This window comes from Barbus barbus, assembly GCF_936440315.1.
Source record: "Barbus barbus genome assembly, chromosome: 22".
Classification (NCBI taxonomy): Eukaryota; Metazoa; Chordata; class Actinopteri; order Cypriniformes; family Cyprinidae; genus Barbus; species Barbus barbus.
Genome location: NC_136750.1, coordinates 337,127 through 356,867, shown reverse-complemented (window position 1 = coordinate 356,867; position 19,741 = coordinate 337,127). Strand labels below are relative to the sequence as shown.

At 38.5% G+C, this 19,741-nt stretch overlaps 1 protein-coding gene across 1 annotated transcript in view; it reads left to right on the top strand.

The window, feature by feature from the left end:
- Positions 1–8,002: 8,002 nt before the first annotated feature.
- Positions 8,003–19,741, top strand: part of reln (reelin) — a 135,069-nt gene continuing 123,330 nt past the window's right edge. The window contains exon 1 of the mRNA XM_079447181.1: positions 8,003–8,274. Within this exon, the coding sequence (XP_079303307.1) occupies positions 8,022–8,274 (253 nt within the window). The 5' untranslated portion in view covers positions 8,003–8,021. The remainder of the gene's footprint in view (positions 8,275–19,741) is intronic.

The following is a 19,741-nucleotide window of genomic DNA, read 5'->3' as shown; positions in this document are numbered from 1 at the left end:
TAGTCTAGAACTACAGTAAGATCATGATGATATTTAGTCTAGAACTACAGTAAGGTAAGATCATGTAGATATTTAGTCTAGAACTACAGTAAGATCATGTAGATATTTAGTCTAGAACTACAGTAAGATCATGATGATATTTAGTCTAGAACTACAGTAAGATCATGTAGATATTTAGTCTAGAACTACAGTAAGGTAAGATCATGTAGATATTTAGTCTAGAACTACAGTAAGATCATGTAGATATTTAGTCTAGAACTACAGTAAGATCATGTAGATATTTAGTCTAGAACTACAGTAAGATCATGATGATATTTAGTCTAGAACGACAGTAAGATCATGTAGATATTTAGTCTAGAACTACAGTAAGATCATGTAGATATTTAGTCTAGAACTACAGTAAGATCATGATGATATTTAGTCTAGAACGACAGTAAGATCATGTAGATATTTAGTCTAGAACTACAGTAAGATCATGATGATATTTAGTCTAGATCTACAGTAAGATCATGATGATATTTAGTCTAGAACTACAGTAAGATCATGTTGATATTTAGTCTAGAACTACAGTAAGATCATGTTGATATTTAGTCTAGAACTACAGTAAGATCATGATGATATTTAGTCTAGATCTACAGTAAGATCATGTAGATATTTAGTCTGGAACTACAGTAAGATCATGTAGATATTTAGTCTGGAACTACAGTAAGATCATGTAGATATTTAGTCTGGAACTACAGTAAGATCATGTAGATATTTAGTCTAGAACTACAGTAAGATCGTGTTGATATTTAGTCTAGAACTACAGTAAGATCATGTTCACACACAACGCTCTGCACTTACTCCTGATTTCTCTCAACACCAGAGCTGTCACTCAATACATCAGAAACACAGGGACTGCTGTTACTTGTTTGAAAAAGTAAGAGATTTTCTTGCGAATTAAGTTCTGTAATAGTATTTCAGTTGAAAGCTATGACTGGTTCTGTCCTGTCCAGGAAAAAAGACATAAGATGACTGATGTGAGAAGCAGATCACTTACTGTCTACTCTCACTTTAGTTACACTGAATTCATTTGTTTTATTCTATAGTTTTTTTGAGGAGCGACTGCTCTTATGGAGGGATTTTACAGACTAATATAAGTATAGGCCTATGTATAATTAATAATGTATAATGACGTCATGCAATGTTGCAATGTGGATGTTAAGATCAAATTTCGATCTACTGTTTTAGCCTTGATCCAAACACAAATAGTTGATGATGCATAAAGTCTCCAGACAAAACAGATGGCCAGTTGGACACTAGATGGCAGGAGAGCTTGAGTCTGTATTCCAGAAATACTCTACAGTCCATCATATCAGCTCTTCAGTAACCATGGCGATTCCTCAAGGCCCAGAATAGATGAAGATACTGTTTAAGTTACTCTTCACTTCATGATAGCCGAATAAAATTAATTCATTCATCCATCGATATGAATAGCTGTCCAATTCATTTCAGGATAGGTTACCAAGCCTAACTGACAAAGTTCACTTGCGTTACTATGAGCTAATAAGAAGTTTGGTAACACTTTATATGAAGCCTATTTATAACATTTGTACAGGTAGGTGGCTTATTCTTATGCATGCATTATGCCTTATAAAAAAGAAGAAGAATATGCTTTAAACTAAAATGTTGTAATAGGCTACAAATGTCAGCCAGTAGGTGGCGACAAATGAGTATCTTTTCATTAAATTGATTTGAACCAAAATGCAACAAGCTTTAGGCCTCCTTTATTTGTAATGGCATTGTAATATATTGCCAGCGTCATCAGTCACAGTTACACATTATAATTAATTAATTCAGTCCTGGTTGTGATGGGCCTCAGTCAGCAGATCCACATTCAAGAACGAGATGCCTAATTCTGTTATTTCCTTCATGAATGATATAAACCCCATTAGTTCAGCAACAGGCCAGAATCTTTCAGTGAGTCAATCATATTTAATACATATAATCAGTCCTAAAGGCAGGACAAGTCGCACAGAATCAGCAAGGAGTTAAAGAGGGCATGACAGCATGACTCCTCTGCTATTGAACGGTTTATGTGCGGAGTGATATTGCCAAGATAACTGTAATAATGATGATAATACATGATTTGATTGTGTAAGTGTATATTTAAGCACCACAAATGTTTTAACCAAATATGAAAATATATTTTGTGGATTTGTTCTGTGTATTTTGGTTATGATTAGTGAATGAATCCAAACAAATCTTTCTGGTGAACAGATTCAAAAGACTTGAATCACTGAGATGAATCAAAATCCAGCATTCCATTGAATCAACCTGCTTTATTTCTTTATCAAGATTATTTTTGCAGTTTTTAACACACAAATTATGTGATGGGATAAAAAGAACCTTTCTGCACTCCGTATATCGCTGATAAGTGGATCTGTCACAGTTTGTCTGAACCTGAATGTGAACGTTTTCATTGTATGTGAAGGCACCAACAATCAGCGTCAGCTAGATCTGACAGGAAAGCTGCGAATTCCTTAAAGAGCACCTATTATGCCCCTTTTTACAAGATATTATATAAGTCTCAGGTGTCCCCAGAAAGCGTCGGTGAAGTTTCAGCTCAGATACCCCACAGATCATTTATTATATCGATGTGAAAATGCTTATTTTGAGTGGAAGCAGAAACAGAAGCGAACGCAGAGAAAGCGGCTGCACACGGCATGTGAGCACTAAACTAAACTCATGTCTTATTGCCCTTAAACTGTCAAAAACACCGTGGGTTGTGTCTGTGAAGGTAAACAGCTGGGAAAGAAATCGCATGTTTATATAAGATCTGTGTATGAAGTGACAGCAGCACAATATACAGCACCTACTGCTGTCTACGCTGTTAATATGAGCTAAACAATAATATAAAAGCAGAAAATCACTCACTGCTCTGGGCTGAATAATGCCTATAGCTTTAATAAGAAGACATTTCTTTCTTTGTGCTGTCAGTAACGGGTAATTAGGTTATTATAGTCCCTTAATAATTATATATTATAATACATATGTAGGCAAGAGATGGACACGTAGTGAAAAAGACACACTGAAGAACCTTTCATATATATTTTCAAATACTTATGTATATTTATCAATCATTTATGAGTTGTTTTCAGAATAGTTTGAGGATTAATTTATTCTGTGTTTCATGGAATCAATGTCTTTTTGAGCTCATCATACTTTGGTACCACTTTCTATCATGTGGTGTAACCAATTATATGTTTGATTTTATATTTTTCACACAGCCCTTTAAAAAATTATAATCATAACTAAGCTCTTGTCAGGCAGAGCATGGTGGTATTTTTCAGGTGGATGAGAGGAGAATCTGCTCTGATTCAAACATATTTATTAATTTAGCATGAGTTTTCCATCAGCCTGGGTCTTAGACACCGTCACAGCGCTTCTGCAAACACTCGTCCTGAAGCTCCTGTGACTCTCATTAACGCTGATGATCGCTACACTATTCTCTCTGATTCATGAACCGCTTCATCTCAGTGCGTCCCTGTTCATTCCATTGAGTAATATTTAGTAACAACAACAGTGTTTTCGCATGACAGCATAACAAAACACAAAAATAAATGTTCTCCCTCTTTTTTAAAAAAAAGAAAAAAAAAAGCCAAATTGTGAGACATTCGCAGTGGAAGAGAATAAAGTAAATTAAAAAACATTCACTGTTCCAACAGTAGGCTATATGCACAAGAAGTGAACAATATGTGATTTAACATGATTTTAGTGTGAAAAAGAAGTAGTTATGTCTAATTTGACAGCTCATTCGACATGATAAAAATGCCATAACATCTAAAACTGTACAAATGAAGACTTGCATCTCAAATAACGTGCATTTTAACAGAACAATGTCCTTTTACAAAGTGAACTGAACATTTCTGCTTTTTATTTCTTATAGTGATAACATTTATGCCAAATGCTGTTGCCTGAGCTTAATTTGTCCTGAACCTGGAATATTAATGATATTAAAAGAAAAAGTCCTTGGTTTTATGTTCAGCCATAAGTGTAAGGTCATATTAAAGACAGCTCTCTGTTCTGGAGGACATGTGATTTACTGTAGTATCGTCTTCAAATAACCATTTAACCCCTTCTCAGACTCCTGAAATCAAGGCTAAACGTTTACTGTTGCCCTCAGCAACCATCTGAAACATATTTATTAATTTATTTTTTGCCACAATTTTGTGTTGCTTGGTTACCATGTATTGGTTGAGCCCAAAGTAGAAAAAGAACCTCTGAGATCGATACTTTGTTTCGCTGGTTACTTTTATTTTTGCATAAGAACTTGCACAAAACAAGTAATCAGTTAAGAATTCATTAGCACTGATGAAGCACTCACACGCATGTTCTCCAGCCCGCAGCTCCAAGGGCATGTCTGATACGTCGCATGTGTGTCCTTGATAATCATATCTCTCCATATCCCTCCAAACTCCTTGCTGTCTCTGTGTGGCTTCCTGAGCGAGACAGAAGAGAGATGGCAGCAGAGCCAGTGGAACAAGGGCTGAGGGATCGAATGGAAAGCGCAGATGTCAAAGGCTCTGTTACAACCTTGAGGTAGAACTTAATGAAGATAAAAATAATTACTGCCCCAAAGCCTCGTCCACCCCCTCCGTTCCCAAGACCAGATCTCCTGACCTAGTTTCCATAATGGAGAGCGATTGCTCTGTCTCCGGCTGGAAGCGTGAGTGCGCTAACTTCATAACAATTAGACCAGAATGACGTGTTGTCTTTTAAAACAGATGGATAAGTGAGTGAAAAGACAGAAATTTCAAACTCTCGTAGCTCATTTGTAACAGGAGTCATATATATATATATATAAATAATCTTTCCATTGATGTATGGTTTGTTATGATAGGACAATATTTGTCTGAGATACAACTATTTGAAAATCTAAATATTGAGAAAATCTCCTTTAAAGTTGTTCAAATGAAGTTCTTAGCAATGCATATTACTAATCAAAAATGAAGTTTTGATATATTTACGGTAGGACATTTACAAAATATCTTCATGGAATATGATCTTTACTTAATATCTATACTCAATATTTTTGGCATAAAAGAAAAATAGTTGGCTATTGCTACAGATATACCCGTGCTACTTATGACTGCTTTTGTGCTGCAGGGTCACATTTAGATTTTGGACAGCTGAGAGTCAGACAGCGGCTCATTCCGGAACAACATGCAGATACAATGTTTTCTATTTCCCTCTTATCATGAGACATCTCACCTCATCTATAGTTATGTATCAGTGCTGGAGAGTGCTGCTCATAACGAGGAGGAGGTCACACTGAATGTGCAGCTTCAGGCAGAATCTTTCACAGTTTAACAGGCAGACAGTTTTTTTTAGCAATGATTTGCAAGTGCTTGACATCGGGCTGGTTTACATTTGGAAGACTCTTGCATTTTCACTGATCGGATGAAAGAAATCTGATCATGAAAAAGCAGACTTAAATGCTCTCTGAGGTGCATTTGAGACGGATCAGATCAGGAAAACCACATTCCCGTGACTCGTAAATGGATGTGGATGTTCAAGCATATGTAAATTTGATGGTAAACTAATAAATGATGGGAGGATCCTAATCACTGAGTCCTGTCAATCACCATCCGAAGCGTATATAACAGCAGTCATTGAGCCGTAAAAGTGACAGTTCTTCTGACCTCTCATCTCCTTTTCTATCCGTTATATGGGGTTTTGTTCAGAGTCTCGGGATCGAGCCCTTCATTCAAGCACAGAAAGCCAAATTCATGATGTTTAGCATGAGTTTTCCATCAGCCTGGCTCGTAGACACCGTCACAGCGCTTCTGCAAACACTCGTCCTGAAGCTCCAGTGACTCTCATTAACGCTGATGATCATTACAGTATTCTCTCCCGCCAGCGCTGCCTCCTAACATGGCTTTGATCTCCAAATCAGCTGATGATAAACAAAATGCAGAACATAATCTGTTGATTCTTGTGAAGTGATTTGGCTTATAGTGTCGGAATTGTATCCTTTTGGAGTCTAAATATCCTCATATGCTCTAACTAAAGCAGTTTTAAACTACACTTGTATAATTATTATTCATGCAGCATTTAATGAGTTCATATAATGCCTATTGATGGTCTTCTTGGTGTAGTTTTTGTTTATCAATATTAACATTTGTGCATTTGGCAGATGCCTTTATCCCAAGCAACATTTGACCAGTTCATGCAATCCCTGGGAGTCGAACCCATGACCTTGGTGTCGCCAGCACCATGTTTTAATGCTTGAGTTACAGGAAATCTTTTCACTCAGCAGTCTTCTTGAGCTACAGCTGAAAGGCGATCAACAAACACTTCAGCATCACTCAAACTGAACACGGTTATTTAGTTAGTCATGAACGCAGCAGCTGATCCTGCTTTGGTTGGTTTGGACCTATTTTTATTGGAGAAGTAGAAACAGACAAAGTGTGTCTAAAACGTTAGTTACTCAATGTGAAGTGTTGTATTACAGTAATATCACACTCAATCACCGCCGTGATGATGTTCAGAACAGCAGCAGCATTAGATCTCTTATAGTTATTTCTTAGGTCTTTGATTATATGAAGTTATAACTGTTGGGAAGGTTACTTTTGAAATGTAATCGGTTACAGATTACAAGTTACTCTATTTAAAATGTAACAAGTAGTGTAATTATTTCAAATACTTTTAATGGTACTGATTACATTTGATTACGTTTCTAAAATTGTACTGTTTTCAACGGTTAATAATTTTGAAAGCTTTAAAGCAGGCAGGGTTAACCTTACAGTTGAACTCAATCCTTCATCACTTGAATTTTTTCTCAGTAACTGTAACTGATTCCAATTACTTTTATTGTGTAATTAATTACGTAATTGTGTTGTATTTCCAACACTGTAACTGTAATGTGTGGCTGTGTAATAATTACATTCATAATGTGCGCTGAATGCTGTATGTTGTGTCTTGATTTATGGTTCACACTTCAGTCTGGTCATGTGTATTATTTCTACATACCTCTGGTTTGTGTTTGCTTATTAGGACAATGATAGAAAGGCATCAGTTCTTCAAAGGTGGTCATGCGAGCGTCAGAAGAGTCGTCGAGGGTTTCCCAGCTCACTTGATAAACCGCAGCTCTTGACTTTCTGAATCTGAGGAAACTCCTGCACAGCGTTATTCATCGAGTGACATGGTTTGGTGAACTCGAGCAGATGTCTGGGAGTAATAGTGTGAGTTTCTCTGTGATCTCCTGCTCATGTTAGTTGCACAGGATCTTACTCTGAACTTTGCAGAACGAGTGCGTGAATTAATCACGAATGTTAAAAGTAATTGTTAGCAATCTTTATTCAAACATGAATGTTTTCTTCTTCAACGTCTCAGATGGCTGGATCATTTCAAGGAGTCGTACACAAGAGCAGACAGATGGAGAAAGTGTGAAGTGTGTGTGTGTGTGTGTGTGTTACTGGCACAAACTGCCTCAGTTTGAGAGACACAGACAAGATGAGAAGGTCTGATTTTAAAGGAAACATTCGTGTGAAGGAGAATGAGACCTAAACGGAGAAACAGAGCTGAGAGAAGACAAAACAAAAAGAAAGAGCAGGAGTGAGCGGAGCACAAAGAGAGAGTCCTATCAGAGACGGGAGATGGGGGAGAGACAGGAGGAGACGAGGAGGAGGAGGAGGAGGAGGTGTGATCTTTGGGTGGAAAAGCAGGGAATCCGCTTTGGGGGATGGAGGGAGTTGAGAAGAAAAAGACAAAGGCAGGCAGTTTTGGACAAAACACAGCACTAAGGAGAGAGACAAATCACTAACATGCAGACATATTAGAATGATTGACAGAAACGAGGCAGGGAGGAAGCAGACGAGAGAGAGAGCGAGCGAGGGAGGGAGGGAGGTCGGTGGGAGGAGAGAGAGGTGGAGGGAGGCAGGGCTGAGCTCTATTTAAGTGTGGGAGCGGGGCTGAGCACCAGGCTCTGAACTCCCTGTGTGTGAAGGGAGGACAGACACACACTCACTCACACACACATGCTCTCCTCGAGCTCTGGAGCAGAGATGTTCAGGGCCGCTCTCGCCTGCGCTCTGCTGCTGCTGTCGGCGGCCGCCGGGGATTTGGGAGGCTCTCCATCCAGCTTCTACCCGCGCTTCAATCCCTTCTTCTTCCTCTGCACCCACCACGGAGAGCTGGAGGGCCCCGGGGCCGAGGGAGGAGGAGAGGTGCTGCTCACCTTCCAGATCCACGGGAGCCCCAGCGCCTACGTCCCGGGACAGGAGTACCAGGGTGAGTACAGGGGTCCGGCGGATCCGTGACCTCGGGGGGTCTGCACCTCGTTAATAAAAGAGGGCCGTTTTCCTTCTGCAGTGAATTTGGGAAAGAGTACACAGATGTTTAAAATGTGCTTCGCATCTCAGTGAAGTCAAAATAATAACATCACTGAATCGAAATGGAAGGTGTAAATAAATTAAAGATTAGTGGAGTCATTTTACACTATTTCAGTCTTTCTACTTCAAAATGTTTAATTTAGTGTTTCTTTGTAATTATTTGAGAAATTTGAAGAACTGAAGAACCAGGGCTTTTCAGTGTAGATCAATGGCTCTTCTAGGTAATAATCGCAGGTGAAGGCTTTTTATCATTATGAGGGTCTCCCTCTGTAACAGTGTTATTTTAATATACAGTTGTGGCCAAAAGTATTGGCAGTGATATAAATTTTATGTTTTGCAAAGTTTGCTGCTTAAGCTGTTGTGTTCAGTCACATTGTTTCTAGATTATGTCACTGTCAATACTTGTAGAAACAATGTGACTGAACACCACAACAGCTTAAGCAGCAAACTTTGCAAAACATAAAATTTATATCACTGCCAATACTTTTGGCCATGACTGTAATTTAGATACTATTATAATTATACTAATATTCTGAATCAGCTTTTATTTTTAGATTTTCTGTTTTTGGTTAAAGTAATTTTTTGTCATTTTTAGTAGTTTTTGTTTGTTTTGCATAAATATCTGTGTTTATACAGTTTTGTTTTTGTTTTTTCAGTTGTAGTTTTAGTTATTTTTGTACAGTTAAGCTAAATGAGAAATGTTGCCTCGAGAACTAGCAGAAATATACATATTTTAAATATTTGTATTTTTTTTTTTTTTTTGTCATTTTAGTTGTCTGTTTTAGTTTTTAGGTAACTCTAATAACCCGGGTCTGAAAAAAAGTTTTTAAAAGCACATTTGATTGCAGTTAAGGATGCAAAAGCACAGCTGCTGCATGTGAAAATAGATTGCAGTCTGCGTGTGAGTGAGATGATTGTGTTTATGTAACTGAGCACAAGTATTGATGTGAAGTTGAACTGCTCTATTCCACTTTTCTCCGTTCTTCTGTGCCGTGTGATCCCAGCGCTCATGTGTGGGTGTTTTATCCTGAGGCCACAAGCGCTAGATTCTCACAAACAACTCACAAGAGCACAACAGGTGCAGCGCAGCCACGGTATATAAGAGAGACACTCTCTGGACACAAAGCTGCGACATGAAGTGTAGAGGGATGCCACAGGTCTCTGTTTTCTTCTTCTTACTGTCACGCTATCTGAAGCGCTGGATGTAAAGCGTGCCAGAGCCTTCGTTTCAACTTTCTGCTGGTGTTCTGATGTTTGTGAAGAGCGGCCGCTGTTCTTTGTGTGAGGAGAGAAACGTGAGGTCTTGTGTTCTCAGCTTTATCTTCCTTATCCAGACCTGCGAGATCTTCAGGGACGTGTTGGTTCTCAAACGCGCCTGCGTCTTTGTGCGTTCGGGGGTCGTGAGGATTCTGGGGATTAATGGGAATGGAAGGGCTGAAAGACAAAGAGAACGAGCCAAAGTGCTGCAAATTGATAGAGTGTCAACATTCTGGATATAAATACGCAGATAATCATGCTGAGAGACTGAACAGGACAGACAGAAATGATGAACTGGACAACTACACAGAAAAACAAAAGAATCTGAAAGCTGAATAAATAATCTTTCCATTGATGTATGGTTTGTTATGATAGGACAATATTTGTCTGAGATACAACTATTTGAAAATCTGGAATCTGAGGGAGCAAAAAAATCTAAATATTGAGAAAATCTCCTTTAAAGTTGTTCAAATGAAGTTCTTAGCAATGCATATTACTAATCAAAAATGAAGTTGATATATTTACCGTAGGACATGTATAAAATATCTTCATGGAACATGATCTTAATATCCTAATGATTTTTGGCATAAAAGAAAAATGTATAATTTTGATCCATACAATGTATTGTTGGCTATTGCTACAGATATACCTGTGCTACTCATGACTGCTTTTGTGCTGCAGGGACACATTTTCATATGTGAATAGTACAGAAATGAGTGTCAAGCCAAGTCAAGTCAATATTATTTGTATAGCGCTTTTAACAATGCAAATTGTGTCAAAGCAGCTTTTCATCAGCTTGATATAAAGCTTTACAGTATTTAGACGGGGAAATAATTTGTCGAAATAGTGTCATTCTCCTCTGGCCAGACAAAATCAGCAGTTTAAATCTAGGCTAAAGCAGAATCAGATTGTGTAAAGGACTCATCTGGTTCCTGTGGTCTTGTCCCGATGGTCGTCTTGGAGACAGGGTCTTCACTGGGGGTCAGTCTCTGGGGTTCATCTAGGTGTCCTGGCTGTAGAGGTCATCTCTAGGAGCTGATCCACCATCTGATCTGGATTCAGTCTGGATCTGGGTGGCTACAGTGACCTCGGAATAAGAAAGAAACAGACTAATATTAGCGTAGATGCCATTCTTCTAACAATGTAACAAGTACATCAGGTGTTTTGGGAAGTGTTCCCGGTTCCGGTTGACCTAATTAATCCAGCCTAACAATCCTTTAACGGATTTGAATGAAAGGAATTATAGAAATGTGATAGTGTATTATGTGTAAGCCAGGTTAAAGAGATGTGTCTTTAATCTAGATTTAAACTGACAGTGTGTCTGCTTCCCGAACAGTGTTAGGTAGATTGTTCCAGAGTTTGGGTGCTAAATAGGAAAACGATCTCCCGCCCGCAGTTGATTTTGATATTCTAGGTATTATCAAATGGCCAGAGTTTTGAGATCGCAGCGGATGTGAAGGACTGTAATGCGATAAGAGCTCACTCAAATACTGAGGTGCCAAACCATTCAGGGCTTTATAGGTAATTAGCAAGATCTTAAAATGTATACGATGTTTAATAGGGAGCCAGTGCAGTGTTGACAGAACCGGGCTAATGTGGTCATACTTCCTGGTTCTAGTAAGAACTCTAGCTGCTGCATTTTGAACCAGCTGGAGTTTGTTTATTAAACGTGCAGAGCAATAAATCATTACAATAATCTAGCCTCAAGGTCATGAACGCATGAATTAATGTTTCTGCATTTGAGATTGAGAGCATAGGTCGTAATTTAGAAATATTTTTAAGATGGAAAAATGCAGTTTTACAAATGCTAGAAACATGTTTTTTGAAGGAAAGATTGCTATCAAAAATTAAAAGGTTCCTAGCTGATGATGAAGAATTTACAGAACAGCCATTAGACAGTGATCTAGGTTATTACATGCAAAAGTTTTTGGTCCAATAATTAACACCTCGGTTTTTTCAGAATTTAGCAGTAAGAAATTGCTAGTCATCCAGTTTTTGATATCAACTATACATTCCGCAAATTGGTAAGTTTCATCAGGTCGCGAAGAAATATAGAGCTGAGTATCATCAGCATAAAAGTAAAAGCTAACACCATGTTTCCTACTGATATCTCCCAAGGGTAACATGTAAAACGTGAAAAGTAAGGGGCCAAGTACTGAGCCTTGAGGTACTCCATACTGCACTTGTGATTGGTATGATACCTCTTCATTTACTGCCACAAATTGATGGCGGTCAGATAAGTACGATTTGAACCATGCCAGTGCACTTCCTCTAATGCCAACATAATTTTCTAGTCTATTTAAAAGAATGTTGTGGTCTATAGTGTCAAACGCAGTGCTAAGATCCAGTAGCACTAATAGAGAGATACAACCACGATCAGATGATAGAAGCAGCTTGTTTGTAACTCTAATGAGAGCAGTCTCAGTACTAGGATATGGTCTAAGAAGGAACATAGTTGTGATGATACTACCTTTTCTATTATCTTTGACAGAAAAGGGAGATTTGAGATCGATCTGTAATTAATTAATTCTTTGGGGTCAAGTTGTGTTTTTTTAATGAGAGGCTTAATAACAGCCAATTTGAAGGTTTTTGGGACATATCCTAATGACAGTGATGAATTAATAATATTCAGAAGAGGATCTATTACTTCTGGAAGCAGCTCTTTTAGTAGTTTAGATGGAACAGGGTCTAAAATACAGGTTGTTGGTTTAGATGATTTAACAAGTTTATACAATTCTTAATTTCCAATAGAAGAGAATGAGTGGAATTGTTCCTCAGGGGATCTATAGTGCACTATCTGATGCGATACTGTGGCTGACAGCTGCATGATTACAATTTTATCTCTAATAAAATCGATCTTGGAAGTAAAGTAGTTCATAAAGTCATTACTACTGTGCTGCTGGGTAATGTCTGCACCTGCTGATGTTATATTTTTTGTTAATTTAGCCACTGTATTAAATAAATACTTGGGGTTATGTTTGTTTTCTTCTAAAAGAGACGTAAAGTAAGCAGATCTAGCAGTTGTAATGCTTTTCTGTAGGATAGGGTACTTTCCTGCCAAGCAATACGAAATACCTCTAATTTTGTTTTTCTCCAGCTGCGCTCCATTTTCCGGGCTGCTCTATTTAGGGCCCGAGTGTGCTCATTATACCACGGTGTTGGACTCTTTTCCTTAATCTTCCTTAAGCATAAAGGAGCAACCTTATCTAAAGTGCTAGAAAAGTGAGAGTCAATAGTTTCTGTTACATCATCAAGCTGTTCTGAGCTATTGGATATGCTGAGGAACTGAGATAAGTCAGGAAGATTATTTATAAAGTAGTCTTTTGTGGTAGAAGTGATGGTTCTACCATATTTGTAACAAGGAGTTGGCTTTACAGCTTTAGCTATATGGAATATACACAAAACTAGATAATGATCTGAGATATCATCACCCTGCTGCAATATTTCAACACCACTGACATCAATTAATATAGTGTATGATTTCAACAATGAGTAGGTCCTGAAATGTGTTGTTTAACACTAATGGAGTTTAGAATGTCTATAAATGCTGATCCCAATTAATCTCTTTCATTATCAACATGGATATTAAAATCACCAACAATTAGGACTTTATCTGCAGCCAGCACTGCCTCAGATAGAAAATCAGCAAATTCTTTAATAAAGTCTGTATGGTGCCCTGGTGGCCTGTATACAGTAGCCAGTACAAACATCGCAGGGGATTTATCACTAACACGTGTTTCTCTAGATAATGTTATATTAAGCACCATTACTTCGAATGAATTATACTTGAAATCCGACCTCTGAGAAATACTGAAAATATTGATATAAATTGTGGCAACACCTCCCCCTTTATCTTTTGGACGCGGTTCATGTTTGTAACTGTGATCTTGGGGGGTACAGTCCCTGTGGGGGGTACAGGGAGTGTGAAACTATACAGCAGCAATTTAAAATACTGCATTATTTATACTGATAATTTATACTGTCTAAATGTCTTCTTAAGTTTGGCATGATATTCTAATGAGAAATCTTCACACTGAGCTCTGTGACATGTCCTGAATTATAATGGAGTTTTCTCTTCAGTTTTGCTGTAAATGCAGCCTGTGCCTAAAGGCAGAAGTGTTTCATATGATCCACTGTAGAGACAAAATCAGAGTCAGAGATTATTTCTCAAATAAAGCAGCTGCAGTGCTTCTTGACATGTTGTTCTGCAAGCCCATGGACAGAAATAGTTTCTAGAAGTAAAGAAAACCTATAGTCACATAGCTGTAGCTGAGAAAAACTAGGAATTCTTGAGAAGGACTGAGGTTGCAGGAACAGCTGAGAGTTGAATTATGAACAAAGCTCTTGTTAAATTTCTCCTCGTCCCACAGGTTTATACTGTAAAAGGTAAGGATCGTCGTGCCGTGAGTCTCGCTGAGGCGTGCTGGTGTTTTCTGAGCGGTCAGATGCAAATGCTGGATCTTTCAGTCACTCTACGGGAGCTGGAGGATATTTAATGGGGTCTGATTGCCCTAAAATCATCACAGAGGCAACACTGAGCACTTTTCTGAATATGATGGAAAACTTGCCATTGTTCACTCTGTCCATGCTGTGCTCCTTTACTGACGAGCTTTACAATGGATCAGTGATGCTGAGCCGATCCGTAACCTCCGTCTGACACGCTCTAATGTCCCATGGGAAATCAGATCTACATTTCAGCGGGTTATGCTTTTTGTGAATTGATATACTAATGTGTGATTCATGTACTCTTGTCACCATTCATCCACATTCACTGAGAAACATGGATGAAATGTCTAATGCACCACTGACTGCATCCTAACAAGGCACTTATTCGTTTTTGTCAAAACGCTTGACAGCTAAATGTGTTAAATGCTTGAGAATTTGATTAAATATCAAGCTTTCTTTTGTTTAGGACCAGCTCATTATGTGTCCTCCGATGTATTTCAGATGTGTTTTGTCTATAGAAGTGCGTTATTCGCTGCTGCAAAGTAACGAGACTGGCAGATGCGAATCACGAAAATGCGATTACTCTCATTGATTATTATCAATTACACACATTATTTGTTGCAGCCCTATAAAGTAAAACTCTCTTGCGCTGGCTTGTCAGGTTGCACATCGTTGAGCAACAGAAGCATGTTTGCCATCTGTTGATGCAGGAGAGTCTCAAAGGTGAAGCTAATTAAGGGCCTGTTTACAAACCATATTAACACGCGAGGAGCTCTGATCTGATGGAATGGACGGGAGGCCAAGCCTCTGACGTCATGAGTGATTTGAGTCATTTGATCAGGAAAGGTTTCTGAGGATGTTAATAGCAGGTGTGAGCAATTTAGATGTTATAAAACGCGTTTTTGATTACAGAGCCCATTCTGTGACATTGAACAAGTTCAGACCGCACATTTGTGAGGCGTTAGATAAAGAGAAATGACTCCTCTCAGTGGAACCAAATGAATTCACTCGAGATACTTTCCAAAGCTACGATGCAATAATTCATGGATTGTTTTGCAGCCCATTGTGCTGGTTTTCTGCATAATGTGATAGCTGCTTAATGGGCAGGGCCTGCACTGACGGCTGCCTGTTTGGCTCCGAATGTGACAGTGAAACACGGCTCAGAATTAATCCGATGCATCTGGCCATGGGCTTCACCCTGGATAGTGATGATGGCAGCATAACATGCCAGAGAGATGCTAATACTGTGCCAGGTAGTCATTAAACTCAATACAAAATGGCCAACAATGATGCCAGTGTGCAGACCAACCTGCAGGCCATCTGTAAGCTTTTCCAAGCAATCATTTCAGTCTCTGCATTTAGAAATGAAATGATCCAGTGGTCTCTAATGAGCGAAATGTTCTTCAGGGTTGCTGAACGCGGGGTCGTTGTTGTTTTGCTTGTTAGCGCTGAATTACAGATTATGAATAGCTCCTCTAAAATTGCGATCAGTTTGCTTTCAAGTCAAGCTCTTTATTGTCATTGAAAGAGTAATCACTGGCGGTTAAATGTCTTATTCATGCAGAAATTAAGTGACTTCTTTCAGAATGGGCAATTAATTCATTCAAAACACAGATTTGTTTAGTAACGAAGTGCCGCTGTGTGCTGCTCTGAGACGTGCCATGCTTCTTCTGTGGGTGTGTTTACAAACATTTTCATTAGAGAAATAGAGCAAAAACAGACAGAATGATTATGAGTCTAAAATGTCATTCCAAATATTGTATAAAATCAATGTTACACTTGCAGTCGTGCTGATAGTCAGGGAAAACTGCACACTTGCTCGTGTGATACTGTTTAATTTATGATGTAAATATAAGACCAAAACTCATACAAGGACATTTTGCCTCTGTATGTTGAGTTCTGGTGTCACTCCGTCTGCGTTTTAATAGTCTACATCATGATGTGATGAGGCATCAAGCATGCTTTTTTAGTGAAGTGAGTGACATGCTCAAAAATCGTAAGCTTGCACATCATTAAAACAACAATTACAGTAATATCATAAGTCATACATATCGCACAGCCTACCCAGAAACTGAAACCAGTGAGAACTGTTTTAGTCTAATGCAAAAATGCTGTATGTCTTAAGTTTTCCTAACACACGACAGACTAGAGCTTCTAAAACTCCCAATGCCAGCACTTGTGAAGTGTCTGGGATTGTATGGGCTCAATTACTTCAGAGAAACGTTGTTTCTGTATCAATTACAGCAATTATCATTTGGTGAAGTAATTTGACGTTCTTTGTCGATCCCGAAAGCGTCCTCACCCTTCGCTCAGCTGATTCTGAAGCGCCTGTAATCGCAGCCTCGGGCAGCGTGTCATTCCAGCTGATAACATTCAGACCTTCACCACAGCGCAGAAGCCTTCGAGCGCCTTTCACTGGCAGATTAAACTGAACTGTGAACCTGTTTAGAATCAATAGATGCATTTGTTTTATTTCTGCTTTATTGAGAGGAAAGAGAAGAGAGATCAGAAACTTAATCTTGTCGGAGCGTCTGCATCACTGATCGCACCACATGACAACGGTTGTATTTCTCACCAATAACGTCCCGCACCTCTCCATGCCCTCAAACCTGTCTCAATCCAGTCTCCAGATCCGTCACGAGCTCGTGAACATTGCCCTGAGAGCCGCTGACCTCAAGACGCTCCACTGGCCGTGTTCTGTGTGTAACAACACTAGCAGGAAACCAGAGTGGTTATTGTAATTAGCACTCCCACTTTGTTTGCTTTCTATATCACAATAGCTCAGGTCATGTTATAGTTATTAAAACTGGTTTGTGCGAGATCAGCCCACATGGGTCATTCCAGGGCCGGGAAATCTCACACTCATCCAGGCCACACTGGGAAAAAAGGGGCCAACATTGTACCTTTTAGGGTACAACAGCTTGTCACTGGAGCAGTACTCTTAAATTATTACTTTTACTTAGCAAGGGGATCAAAAGTGATGATAAAGACATTTATAATGTTACAAAAGACTTCTATTTCAGATAAATTCTGTTCTTCTGAACTTTCTATTCATCAAAGAAACCTGAAAAAATGCACTCTGTTTTCAACATAATGATAATAAATGTTTGTTGAGCAGTAAATCAGCATATTAAAATGATTTCTGGAGGATCTTGTGACACTGAAGACTGGAGTAATGATGCTGAAAATACAGCTTTGATCACAGGAATAAATTATATTTTAAAATATATTGAAATAGAAATCAGTTATTTTAAATAATAAGAATATTTCACTAATTACTGTTTTTTGCTGTATTTTGTATCAAATAAATGCAGGCTTGGTGAGCAGAAGACTTCTTTTAAAAAAAAATAAAAATCTTACTGATCTAAACGTTTTGACCGGTAGTGTATTAAAATACATTTTCTAAAGTGCCTAAATGTCAGAATTAGAACAATATATGTGTTGAAAAATTCTAATACTGAACACACTATTGAATTATTAGTCTGTGACTCAACTAGCGTAATAAAGACCATACTATCTAGTGTATTTATTTACAGATGAAACTGACCTGCACTTGAAGCGATGTTGCTACATGTTGCTCTTTCCTCGAGTCCTGCGCATCAATCCAGGCCTGGGTCATTCTGTTATGAGTAAACGGCACACACACCCAAATAATGTTTATAATCAGATTTATGGCTCAATCGGACTGAAACGCCCTCATGTAAACACGTTGATCAGTTTGGCAGAGCTCGATCTGAATGAAGTCGATAGGAAGTGAGGCTGTAGACCTGAAAAAAATCTGATCAGCAAGACCAAGTTCAGCGTGTAAATGCTTGAATATGACTTCCGCATATTGGGACGTATTCCATTAGGATTTAGTGGTTTTAACAAGCCACCAATAGAAGGTGACAAATTACCAGTAGAGACCCACAAGCACCATTACAGTTTCCATTAAAACCAATACATTTCCCATTTTCCCATTGTGATGGTTTCTATAGTTTTTTTTCAGCAGGGATGTGTATGTTTATTTACATCTTACTTGAATGTTTATGCTCTTCTGACGTATACAGTATGTCAGCTTTCTTTCAGATATGTCATCAAGGCAAAACTGCAGTTATTCTCTCTGTAGCTCTGGTGGCGTTGCTGTCTTTCTCCGGTTCTGAACGCAGTTTGCACATGTGCCGAAGGATTGTTCAGAATACATGGAATGCACACGTAAACAAATATGTAAATCAGATGGCAGTGTTTAGGATTCATATCAACAGAATCTGAAATCAGATTGGATTCATTGATACTGATGAAAAGCAGTGCATGTAAACATATCTTGTGAAGGCACACGTATGAGCAAATGATGAATGGAATTCATGCATGTTCTCAGGAAAAGCAGAAACACATGGAGTTCTGGGTCATCAGGTAACTTTACACAAATATTAGCATGTTTCTAGCCAGCCCTACTGGAGATGAGCAGTGGAGCCGTGATATATGTACCATGGCCATGTCATGTAATGTGTCAGTATATACACAGAGATTCTGCTATACCGTAGTATAATCACAGTTTTGATGGCAAATAGTTAGGAAATTGAGTGTGATGTGTGCTTAATATTAAAGGAGCTGCTGATTCACGTCTGACAGTCGAGCAGAAAACAACCCGTTAGAGAGACTGTTCTTCCTGACTGATGTGTGTGTGTGTGTGTGTGTGTGTGAGAGAGAGGTTTGTTTGAATATGAGGATGCATGTAAATAATGGCAAACTAATCATATGTTCTTTATTAACTCATTAAAACAGACAGAACATAACTACACTTAATTCAATTAAACAATTTGTTTATTGTTACCAACGTTTGGGTGATAAGCCTATGTCAAGGAACAATTTTTACAAAAAGAAGAACAATATAAATAGAAAACAGCAATTACTATCAGGTGAGGTCTCTGTTAGTTCATGCTTTCACTGATGACTTGTTCACGTTGAAGTGAGCATTCATTCAGGTTCATGCTCTTATTATAAAGTGAGAGTAGAGAGTATTTTTATTATATTATTTTAACAGCTGGGGCATCTGCATCTGGATGACGCTTATTAGATTTACAAAAACTGTAATCCGAGTATAATGTATAGTCTTTAATGAAGATTTTTTTTCTGTAAAAATAAATAAGCGAGGTTTGTCTTTAGACTCGGGTTCTTCTGAACACAAGCCCCTGATGAAGAGTTACTCAATGCTGGACACTGAGTTCAGCTCAGCTTTGAAACATTCTGTATAGTGGCACAGCAATCAATCATACAGAACATATTATTTCCATATGCTGGAGGTTTTGTGGCAGAACCGCCTGGTGTTGGTGGATCTTACTTGCGAAACACTAAAAGAATGATTTTTTTCTAGAGGAATGTACTCCGGTGTGACTGAGCTGTGGCTGATGTTTGCATACTCTGTGAATGAGTAGAATATAGATAATGTGCTAATGTGCACCGTTGAGCTCATAAAAACTGCAGTTTGAAATATCAGACCTAAGAAGGGCCGTGCCGAGAGCAAGGCAGGTGAAAGCGATTTACTATTCCCTTTTATCTTTGTCTGTGCTTTTGTTTCATACACAGATCTTTTCTCTCCCAGGAATCATGTTTTTTAGATGTGTGCACTGAAAATGTTCTATTGCACTTATATTAAAACCAAATATTTCCCAAGGTAGATTTCC